This window comes from Podarcis melisellensis, assembly GCF_964234715.1.
Source record: "Podarcis melisellensis genome assembly, chromosome: 9".
In the NCBI taxonomy this organism is placed as follows: Eukaryota; Metazoa; Chordata; class Lepidosauria; order Squamata; family Lacertidae; genus Podarcis; species Podarcis melisellensis.
The window spans coordinates 3215279-3226970 of record NC_138541.1 but is presented as its reverse complement, the minus strand read 5'-3'; the positions used below and the strand labels follow the sequence as shown (position 1 = coordinate 3226970).

At 43.2% G+C, this 11692-nt stretch overlaps 1 protein-coding gene across 1 annotated transcript; it reads left to right on the top strand.

Annotated features, from left to right (window-relative positions):
• The first annotated feature begins 11 nt into the window (after positions 1–11).
• On the top strand, positions 12–11228 carry LOC309377726 (collectin-12-like). The gene is made up of 8 exons (XM_081925431.1): positions 12–156; positions 797–843; positions 1625–1732; positions 3201–3299; positions 5937–6023; positions 7160–7314; positions 10147–10262; positions 10939–11228. The coding sequence occupies exons 2-8, from the start codon at positions 822–824 to the stop codon at positions 11099–11101; spliced, it is 750 nt and encodes a 249-aa protein (XP_081781557.1). The 5' UTR covers positions 12–156; positions 797–821; the 3' UTR covers positions 11102–11228.
• The last annotated feature ends 464 nt before the right edge of the window (positions 11229–11692 follow it).

Below are 11692 nucleotides of genomic sequence, written 5' to 3'. Positions count from 1 at the left end.
TTGGCCAATCAGGGACTGGAAGAAAGTGAATCAGGGAAGTTCTGGAACGTTCTGCGTCACAGATGAAGATGGATGAGGCTGTTGACAGAAGGACCCCAGGTGGAGAGAAGACAAGTGCAACAGGGTGCTACAACATCCAAAAAGGAGCAATGTAAGGTAGGGAAATATTACTACATAGATTCTAAATTGTATCCTCAAGCCTTTCAAAAGTGTTTTATACTGTACATTAGTGTTACATACATGTTTTAAACAAATAAATGTCACATTTATGTTTTGCGTCAGGAGATGGAATTTGAACACTAGGTCTTCAATATAATTTTTATCATGTGTGCATTTCTTTTTTTGATAACAGAAAGAACAGTGAACCCCCAAAGAAACGGAACTGCTCTAAATAATCAGTTAAATGCGAAGGAATTGGCATTATGATAATGTTTTCAGAGTAGCCATGTTAGTCTTGTGTGACAAAAACAAGAAATATTAATTTGGCACCTTAATTATGAACAAATGTAGCATTGTGCTGTTGTGGGCTACATGCCACTTTAACAGACAAATGCTGTGTTAGCATGAGTTGTTTATAGAAATGATTTGGGCGAGGAGTTTTAAAAAGTAGGGTCAGAGGAAAATGAAAAGTGCCCACAAATTTCTTAACAGTGTGATTTACAGGTTACAACAATATTAATTTTTTTTGGGGGGGGGGGTGTCACCAATGCCATCACTGCCTATGCAATAACCCATTGTGACTCCCCTTTTAATTTAAATATTGACTTAGCAATCTACTTTATGGTCCCACATATAGAGAAGAAAATGAGACACCAATTCAAATGGCTCCTAAAAATCCACCAGGTAAGTTCCTTCCATTACTATTTCCCCTTCATAGGAACGCAAATGATCTAAGCCACAGGCTTCAATGAAGCTCAGATGGTCACAGTTGTGAAAGGGTGCTGTGAAGGCCTGCCAATGAAACAACCCAGTGCTCCCCTTGGGGACCTGATATTGCTCCCCTGCTGCTCTGTAAGATAGCATCTCTCTGGTCTATTGAGGCCATCCAGGGAAGACAGAGAGATACATGTCCAGAAGAAACCATGTTTTCACATTAGCTTCCTCCATCCACTTAGCCTTGCAATAAATAATAATAATAATAATAATAATAATAATAATAATAATAATAATTTATTATTTATACCCCACCCATCTGGCTGGGTTTCCCCAGCCACTCTGGGCAGCTTCCAACAAAACACTAAAATACAATAACCTATTAAACATTAAAAGCTTCCCTAAACAGGGCTGCCTTCAGATGTCTTCTAAAAGTTTGGTAGTTATTTTTCTCTTTGACATCTGATGGGAGGGCGTTCCACAGGGCAGGTGCCACTACTGAGAAGGCCCTCTGCCTGGTTCCCTGTAACTTGGCTTCTCGCAGCGAGGGAACTGCCAGAAGGCCCTCAGAGCTGGACCTTGCAAGGATACAGCCCCTGAGCAGTTGGCTGCCCCATGGACTTAGGAAGCTGGCTGTCGCTTGTTGATCTAGATGTGATGCCACAGAGTATGAAAAGCTTGTTTGCTGTGATGAGAGTGGGATGAATCACTGGTTGTTAAATCAGAATTTTCTGCCCTCTTGCCTCTTAAGCAACACCAGCTGAAGACAAGAGTTTCTTTAAAACACCTCGTGGTGAAGCTGTGGTCGTATTTTTTCTCCTCCTCCTGTTTCTCGCCTCTGTTATGATGGCCGGTCTGTGTAAGTTCAACTTTTTCAAATACATAAAGCACTTCGGAATGACTGTGGTGGCCTTTACTTCAGTGGAAAGAGAAGGAATAATCCAGTCTCTGCTAAGGTTGTTTATCCATTGATTTCAGTGTGTGAGCTAAGCATATGATCAAAATCTCTACTGCTGATATCAATGGCACATTTTTCTGTTCTCAAATAATTTGTCAACACACTTTCTGTGCTTTGCAGGCTAATAGAACTTCATGGAGTGAATTAGGGCTGGGCTGAGTTGAAAAGGACTATTTCTCAAGCATTTCACCCACCTTAAAACCAGCTGTTCAGTTTCGTAACAGCCAACTTTTTGTTCTTCTGAGCCCTGCTCTGAGGTGCTTTTTCAATTTTGTGAAATTCAGAGTGGCTCTCCATGGAGGGTGTCATTGTACTGTTCAGTAGCTGAATACAGTACTATAGATATAAACATAGAGCTTTACAAAGTGGGAAGATCATTCCTCCAGTAGTTGATTTATTCAAGAAGTGTGATTACTATTATATGAAAGTCTTGTGAAGGCATCATTTGCCAAGGTCAGGCCTGGATTTATGTTCTCAATGTTTTGTTGTCATGTTCATTGTTTAGTATTACTCTGTATATTCTGTGAGCTGGTGCTCTGGCTATCTTTTGGGGTTGAAGATCTGGATGTCAAGTGTCATCAACAATGATGTTCCATCTCCCCTTGGGCTGAGCCATGACATGGAATCAGCCTATGGGGAAATTATTTCTAGGACATGTGAAGCCTTGACTAAGAATCAGGGCTAGCATTTGTGGCTTAGGAGTGAGGATGGAGCTGTTGGTTGGCAAGGAAAAAATAGGTATAAAAAGAGAATTCCCTGGAGGCCAAGATCCAGGTTTGGGGCAACTACTTTTTGCTTCCAGAACCCCAGCAGAGATTTAATATCACAAAATATGCAGCCTGGTAAAGCGTGGAAATATAGGCTGTTGGACCTTTAAAATATGCCCTTCTTCAGTTCCTCCCAAAGTTTCCCACTTCATCCAGCATAGAAAAAGACCACACATTTGGTAAGTTAAAATTGGTTTACTCACAAACTCTTCAAAGGTCAAATTCATGTTCTTTCCCATACAGCAGTAAGAAAACACAGGCAGCAAAACTTACCGTAGATTAGTTCCAAAGTGATGAAAGCTCCTAAGCTATTGTTATAGGAACACAAGGATGGCTTGTAGAAAATCATGCATTCTGAACTTGGAGCAACTAGCTCAGACATATTTAAATGCAGGAGTTCACAAGATAGATGAGGGAACAATAGGCTTGACTTTTTTTTCCTCCCCAGGGTGAGTGTGAGTGATATAATACCTTCATTTATTATTAGACTTACGTTGGTTATAGGAGGCTGGTTATCCCACAAGAGCCATGCCATTCTCTGGCAAATGACTGTTGGTTGTTGGAGCACCGTTTATTTTCTCCCAACTTCTTCTCTTTTTTAGATTGTACATTATGGGCAGAACGGCGGTCATTCTTTTCCGGAGTAAAACAGATTCGGAATTTTGTTGAAGAATATGATCCATCTTCTGTAGGCGTGGATGGTAAGCAATGTAAAGCAGTAGGAATGTGAAGGAAATCTCCTTCTTTTTCCTTCTGCCCAACCCTGGGGTGTTTTCTCCCAGCAGAAGTGATTTCAGGGATGCATCTCAGCTGGAAGAAAAACTGCTTTGGCAAAAGTTTAATGCAGTGTAAAGTGATGAGCAAACGATGGGTCTTTTGAGGTGCGATATTGATTTATTTTCAGCATTTAGATCTCATCCTTCACCCATAATTTGCCGGGCAGATCACAGCACAGAACAATCTACATGACACCCCACATGTATTACTTGGTAACAAAAACTTGTTAGAAGGCAATCGCCGAAAGACCTGGCAGAAGAAGAAAAATCTGCCAACCTAAAATCGAAACTCAATGGGAGTGGGAAGTTTGCCTGGCTCCCCTTTCCCTACACAAACACCTACATTCACAATATCCAAAAAACACCAACCCAAGAACCCATGTCTCCTGGAGAGACCCTGTGTTGGCCCAAGGCATCCCAGCAGGAAAGGAACATAAAAGGGATTCAAAATCAGATGCATTACATGGACAGTTCTAGCACTTGTCCACACTGGAGTTTTCTGTGTGTTTGCATTTAAGTTGCATGGTCCACATGAAGTTACCCTCAAGCAACAGCAATTGTGATGCTTTCCCCCCTGTAAAGTTGGGTTTATCCAATATAGGAATAATCCAGTGTTAGGGCAGTGGTTTTCAACCACTGTGCCGTGGCACCCTGGGGTGCCTTGAATGATGGTTAGGGGTGCCATGGGCAACACTGCCCTCTATCCCTCTTTCCCTCCCTCTTCTGATGCCCTCTCACATCTCTGCCTCCCAAAGGCTTGCACAGCTGTTTGTTGCAGCAGCCCTGGCTACAAGCTCCCCAAGCAAATGGTGCCTCTGGGGCTGGCCAGGGGGTGCTGGTTGCCAGGAGCTGAAGCGGGCTTGGAGTAAGCAAGCAAGTGGGTGAGGGAGCCCAGACAGTCAGTTCACCTGCCCTTGCTGTTGGGAATGGACAGACAGGTCCCAGGCCCCTGTGAGGCAGTGTGAGGAAGCATCTCTCTTTGGGGTGGGGGTGGGGGGCAGTTCAGAGACCAGGGGTGGCAGCAATGACTGCCTGGAAGACTCTCAAGGAGAGGAGAGGAGGCTGAGGGAACACTCCACAAGGGAGGGTGATCAAAAAAGGGTGAGAGGCTGCCAGCTCTGCAGGCAAGGGGTGACATAACTGGGCTCCTAAGCCCCACAGGAGTACCACAGAAATAATGTAGTTGGTCAAGGGAGCCATGGACTCAAAAGGTTGAGGTAGGGGGAATCAAGCTCCAAACTGCTCTACTTGGAGTTGCGAATGCTTTGTTCTGTTACTGTATTTCTGGTTTGGGGGAGCAATAGTCACTTTCTGCTGCTCCACTTTCTATGCCCACTGTGCCCTCCGAAGTTTCATCTCATCTCCTGCAGTTCGCACAGTTATTTACAATATGCTCTGCTGGATCTCTCATATTTGCACAAAATCAGAAGCATGCGTGTACATAATGTGCACTGCTACCATTTCCACAGATGACATTGAACAGAGAGAGGGATTGCTGTTGCAGTTGCTGGGCCAACTCTTGCCCAGCAAGATTACAGACCTTGCTTATTCAAGTATGCATACAAAGGCTATTTGCAGGGGTGGCGCTGTGGTCTAAATCACCAAGCCTCTTGGGCTTGCAGATATTAAGGTCAGCGGTTCCACGTGATGGAATGAGCTCCGTTGTTCTGTCCCAGCTCCTGCCAACCTGGCAGTTTGAAAGCATACCAGATCAAGTAGATAAATAGCTATTGCTACGGCAGGAAGGTAAACAGCGTTTCCATGTGCTCTGGCTTCCATCACAGTGTTCTGTTGCACCAGAAGTGATTAAGTCATGCTGGTCACAGGATCTGGAAAGCTGTCTGTGGGCAAACGCCAGCTCCTTCAGCCTAAAAAGCAATACAGTGGACGCTTGGGTTGCGAACGTGATCCATGCGGGAGGCATGTTCACAACCTGCAGCACCACATCTGCACACACACGGGTTGCGATTCTGAGCATGTGTGACCGCCGAAACCCAGAAGTAACCCATTCCGGTACTTCCAGGTTTTGGCGCGTCCATAACCTGAAAAAAACCAGGAGCGTCTGTAACCCGAGGTATGACTGTATGAGCGCTGCACCCCATAGTTGCCTTTGACTGGACTTAACTGTCCAGGGATCATTTACATTTCTCTTTACCTTTTATATGTAGGGACATTAACAGGGTTTTCCTGTTTACCACAACTTTGACTTTGCTCATTGGCTAAAAACACTGAAACTCTGGAGCAGGTTTCTTTCACAATGAAATTGTGTTAAATAATGCCTGTTGCTGCTATTGTTGGATAAATAAATAAAAGTTTACAAATAGTGCCAGCATTTTCTCCATCCATCATAGATGACAGACATAACTAATGGTGCAAAGCAGATCTATGCCTTGTACTGACATTAATCTCTTCAACTATGTGTTCCCAGAGGGCTTTTGTTACTGGACTGGTGCTGCTGTCCAAAGTTCTGCTTCTTGTTTCATGCCAGGGTGTGGCAAACTCTTGGGAAATGGTTTCTTAATAGTATAATTCCCCTGATTTGAATTGTTTCAAACCTTTTAGACCTGGAAATACTCGCTGTAGCTCAAGGCTTAGCAGACGAACTGCTCAACTCGACTCTCCTAAATGATGAAATTAAATCTGATATCGGTGAGTTACTTTTCGACTCTGGTGCTGAAAAACTGGAGCACGGGGGGAACTCGCCCTGAGGCTCAGCACCTGATTAAAAAGAAATCCTCTTTTACAGAGTTCCTGAAGATGCAGATGTCCTACCATCCAATGCACACAGCACCTTAGTTGTAGTTGAAGCTGGTTCTGAGATGTATGTTTGGTTGAAAACACAATATTTAGTGCATTTTTTCCTCAATCTCCGCTCCAGAAAGTTAATTGAACTTACCAGCTTTGGGAGTGGGAAAGGAAGCTGTTTCCGTTGGAAGAGTAAAATTGCCAATGGAAATATATCAGCTGAAATCACATTTCTGTATTTGGCTTATGGGCACATTGGTCATAAGGCAAATGAAGAGTAGAACCCAAAGTGCAACCTGGGTTTTATGCAGCAGAAGAGCACCTAGGAGAAGCCAGGCTGGATGAGGAAGTGAGTTGGGTTAGCAGCCTGCAGCAGTTCTATGTAGCTGATTGCAGCTTCTGAGAGCTCATAACTAGGAGCTCCTGACCTTGAAGATGTATAAAGATGTATAAAGATACCCATTTAGGGGCTCTGAATCTGCCTGAAACTGGGAAGGACTGAATCTCTGTGTTGGGGGCTACTAAGTTTGCAGTTTTCAGGCACCTTGTGAAACAGAAAACACAAAGTTATGGTTATCGTGCTTTCCCAATGCAAGTCAAAGGGAGGGTTGAAACTTACATTTTCCAAATATTGCTTCGGATTTTGGATCCAAGGTGAGCAACCTTCCCGGGATCCAAGGTTCTGAATTGGGCACTGGAGCAAGAGGGGAGGGTCTTGCTCAGCCCTACTGGTATAGAAATACATTGATGGACACACACCCCAAAAGGGGAAGGAAAGTAATGATATCACAGTAAAGATGGATCTATGTCTACTGGTCAAAAAAACATGTTCATGTATTTGCCTCCTCAGAGGTTAGGCTCATTGCAGGATTGCAGCTTTGATATGATGTACTGGGGTGTACTGTAATTCAGCGAGCAATACATTTTGACCTGATAGGCTCTTGCTTTTTAATCTGCATGAACGCATAAGCTGGCTTCTACTGAATATCCTCCTTTCTTTTCTCTTTCTGCTATTCCTGCATCGCTGCCTTGGCCCCAAGACAAGATTGCTGAATTGCTGAAGGACCCACAATGGAAGATGCATAATAGGGCCTTGTACTACTTTTCCAACGAGAAACAATCGTGGGAAGAGTCCAGAAAGCATTGTATTAAGAAAAAAACTTCATTAATTTCTGTCAGCAATGGTGAAGAACAGGTTAGCAGAACACTGGGATGCATAAAAGGCAAAGAAAAAGTCTCACAGGTGGTTTTTTTTTTGGGGGGGGGGTTGCACATGAACATTTTATTGCTTCCAACTCTCCTGTGATCAGAAGAAAGGTGGAGGAGCACATTTACAAGGTCTGTGCTCCAATGAAGGGAGCATACTAGAGGTGTGCAGAAATAGAAGCAACAACAGACAATTTAGACAAAATATTACACAGATACACATTGAAATGTTACATTAATGCAACGTTACTAATGAGCTCTTAATACAGGATGGCAAATATGGTCTAATAGGCATTACTGAAACCTGGTGGGATGAGACCCATGACTGGAATGTAGAAATTGAGGGTTATAACATGTTCAGAAGGAACAGAGCAAACAGGGAGAGAGGAGGAGCAACATTATATGTAAAGGATATGTACACTTGTGGCGAGATCCATGACCTGGAGCATAGAAAGCAGGATGAGTGTATATGGGTAAAAATTGTAGGTGAGGGAAAGAACAGTGGTCTTACTGAGAGTGTCTGCTATAGCCCTTCAGACAGAGGAGTTTGATAAGGACTTCCTAGAGCAGATGACCAAACATTCAAAAGGGAGAGAGATAGTAGTCATGGGAGACTTCAGCTACCCTGATATTTGTTAGAATTCAAACTCTTCCAAGAATGGAAGGTCCAACAAATTCCTCCATTGCCTCACTGACAATTTCATTTCTCAGAAGGTGGAATATGCAACAAGGGGATCATCTCTCTCAGACCTGGTCATCTCCAAAAGGGAGGAACTGATGGACAAAGTGGAAGTACTGGCCATCTTGGGAGGAAGTGATAATGTTCTCCTGGGTTTCCTAAGAGAGAGGCAAAGAAAAACTGAGTGTAGTTGGACATGCACTCTGGACTTTAAGAAGGCTGATTTCAAAAAGCTTAAGGAATTGCTGTGTGAATCCCATGGTCAGAAATATTCAAAGAGAAGGGGGGCAGGTCCAAGATGGCTTGGATTTTCTTAAAGGTGAAGTCTAGAAGGCACAAATGAAGACAATTGCAACAAGGAGGAAAAGTGGGAGGCACCTAAAGAAACCGTGTGGCTGCATAAGGATCTTATAGTTGATCTACCAGCTCTTAGGAAAGGATGCTGTCATTATTAAGATCCAGCGTGGCTTTCTCAAAAACAGTTGGTGTGATGAATCTCATTTCTTTTTTCAATGGAATTACAGGCTTGGAGTATCGAGGGAATAGTGTACCTTGATTTCAGTAAGGCTTTTGACAAAGTCCCCCATGATATTCTTGCAAGGAAGCTGGTAAAATGTGGGCTGGATGATATCAATAGTCTGAGCCAGTCAGATATTCCAGAGGTAATCCAGGGCTTCAACAGGAGCACCAGTCATATCATCCAGAAAAACCAGCAGAGCTGTCTGAAAAGTCAGTGTATCCATTAGCCTCCAAAGGTAGACAATCCAAATAGGTCTTCTGCCTCTGCAGAGGAGAGAAGATCTCAACAGGAAGCATTCTGACCATGACAAGGGACTGATATGAATATCCCCCACTTTCAGATCACCTTGTTCCTGCCTACTTGAGAAATAGGTCCAGAATGTGGCCTGCCACACGCCTTGGGCCAGTAACTCTCTGTTTGCATTTCTTAGTACAAAAAGTATTGATCAGATGTGTAGAGATCTTTCCTATTCTAATTCAAGAAGGTTCTGGAACCTTCTCTGTGTGAAAGAAAGAAGCAGAAAGTTCATGATGTTTGGGTTATGCCTTCAGAGAAGCTGACTACAGCCGGCTTAAACTGGTTCACTTATCTCTTTCAGTCAAGATCATGCTGGCTATAAAAGTAGAGCCAGAAGGAGCCTGGCTTTCACTCTCTCTTTCTGTCTCTTTTCCGTCTGGTGTGCTGTTCTGCACATAGTATGCTTAGTGTTAAGGTTTAGACTGATTATAAATGATTGTAAGTTTAAGTTAGGTCTGCTGCAACTGGACTTCTTATGGACAGTGCCAATCCTGAATATATTGGATTTGTGACCACCATTATGCTAATTTGCCTTCAGTAAAGCTCTGCTGGATGAAATACAATTGCCTCTGGTCTATTTTGGGGGGAATCCTGCAATTTGTTTAAATTTTTACTCTGCGAACTATACCTTGGAATCTACTCTGGAATAATGTTGAGTAGAAGTAAATTCTGAGACATCCCAGAGCCGGTCACCTCAGCATGGATGTTTAAGTTCCTAAAAACCAGCAGTCTGAGTGTCCTCTATCAGCTCAGGCAGGGAGGCTGCTGGGCAGAGAGGCAGGTGGTAAATCAGCAGAATCCCATTTCTGTCCCAGCTGCCCAATGCCAGGAACACGCAATCTAGCTCCCCTCATTAATTGGACAGAGAGCCTGGAGAGAGAGAATTTCTGTAGACCACAGCAACTCCTCCTCCCTGACCCTCCAGTCTGCCCTGATGCTGCACTGAGTTCCCAGGTGGGCACAGCTGGGTGAGACTTAGCCCTCACACCTTGACCTCTGCCAAAGAAGCAGGTGGGAAATCAGCAAAATCCCACATCTGTCTCAACTGCCCAATGCCAGGAATACACACTCTAGCTTCTCTTTTTATAGGATAAGCTTTAAAGAACTCGAGCCTGCTTCATCAGATGCATCTGACAAAGTGGACTTTAGTTCCCTAAAGCTTAAGCCATAATAAAAAGGGATCGTCTTTAAGTTATCACAAGATTAGTATTATTTTACAGGTCTGTAATGTTTTAGTGTCTCCCTGGGGATGAGCCACTCTCCGGAAACCTTTGAAAGGGGAATCTAGAGACTCATTTCTTCTTTCTGGTTGTGCTTTTTTGCAGGACTTTATAAACAACGAAGGAGCTAAGTTTAAGAAACACTTCTGGATAGGACTAAGGAAGAATAACCAAAAACTGAATGGATTGGAATGGCTTGATGGTTCAGCAGTTCTTGAAGTGTGAGTTTGTAAATAAACATTCTTAATGCCTTTATTGCAGACAGACTCCCAGAAATCCATTTTCGTTTGTCAACTTTTAATTTGTCAATAGGGTCTAGAAACTTAGCTCTTGTCACTTTTGTTTGCACTCAGATTTTGAAACTTTCCTGTGTTAGTTCAGGCACAGGGATCTGCTCTTCATTATGCATGGACCTAGCTTAATCCATTAACTTCAATAGGTCTGATTAGAATTAGCAGTGAATACCACCCATGACTTGTTTCTATTCAAGTAGATGGCAAGTGGAAGCCAATGGGTTTTCTTTAGGGGTGAGGGAAGTTAACGGATAGTGGTTTGTTTGGAGAGAAACAAAACATGCGTTTGGGTTCACACGTTATAAAAAGCCAGACACGGGTTTCTTTCTGGCTTGTTTCCTCTGCTAACAAGAGGAGCATTCTAAAACATTGGGTTTTTAGTTTAAAAAATTGCAAAGGAGGTGCAAGGGGGGGGGTATTTAATAGCTGCAAGACATTTAGTAGCCATTTGAAACTGTTATCATTGATTGCTTCGTTTTCTCAGGAGCCCTTGGTGAGAAACCTATCTCCGCAATGTTCCTGCATACGTATATTTATTGCTCCAATGAAGAAAATAAAGCAAACATTTAGTTTGAATTGATTTGTGCTGCCATCTTTTTTTCAGATTCTGGGATACTGAGAGGAAGCAGCCCAGCGCCTCGCCAGATGACAACTGTGTTTATATCACACAGAAATGCAGACATAGATATTGTTGGCACGATGCTGCCTGTTGGCACAAAATGTCATTTATCTGCAAGAAGGCTCCAGATCAGAAATGGGAGAGGTAGAAGCCTTTAAAGGAATAAAAATGTGCTCTGTGATGTCTGTTCAAAATGAGCTTAAACCCATCTGGGTGCTTCAAAAGCACCCAGTTCCTTTAAATCAATCAAGTAAAGTATTACATATGAAACACCACTTGTGTCCTTACTTTGTATCTATTATTTTGACATTCACTATCTATACAGTGGTACCTCGGGTTACACACACCTCAGGTTACATACGCTTCAGGTTACAGACTCCGCTAACCCAGAAATAGTACCTCGGGTTAAGAACTTTGCTTCAGGGTGAGAACAGAAATCGTGCTCCGGGGGCGCGGCAGCAGCAGGAGGCCCCATTAGCTAAAGTGGTGCTTCAGGTTAAGAATAGTTTCAGGTTAAGAACGGACCTCCAGAACGAATTAAGTGCTTAACCTGAGGTACCACTGTACAGTACAAGTTACACAAAAAGGGCAATAGTGATGTCACAGAACAGGGCTTCCCAATGAGAGATTGATGGCTGTTCTTTGCTGACCACTTCAGAACAGCAATACCTTTTAATTATTAGAAAGCAGGCAGCTGGTGGGTCTGGAACCACTGGTGAGAAGAAATCTCTCTCGGTTT

Coding starts and splice junctions, on each gene's coding strand:
- LOC309377726 (XM_081925431.1), top strand. CDS start 822: ATGGCTCCTAAAAATCCACCAG. Junction 3,300..5,936: donor ATCTTCTGTAGGCGTGGATG/GTAAGCAATGTA, acceptor CAAACCTTTTAG/ACCTGGAAATACTCGCTGTA. Junction 10,263..10,938: donor GGTTCAGCAGTTCTTGAAGT/GTGAGTTTGTAA, acceptor TCTTTTTTTCAG/ATTCTGGGATACTGAGAGGA.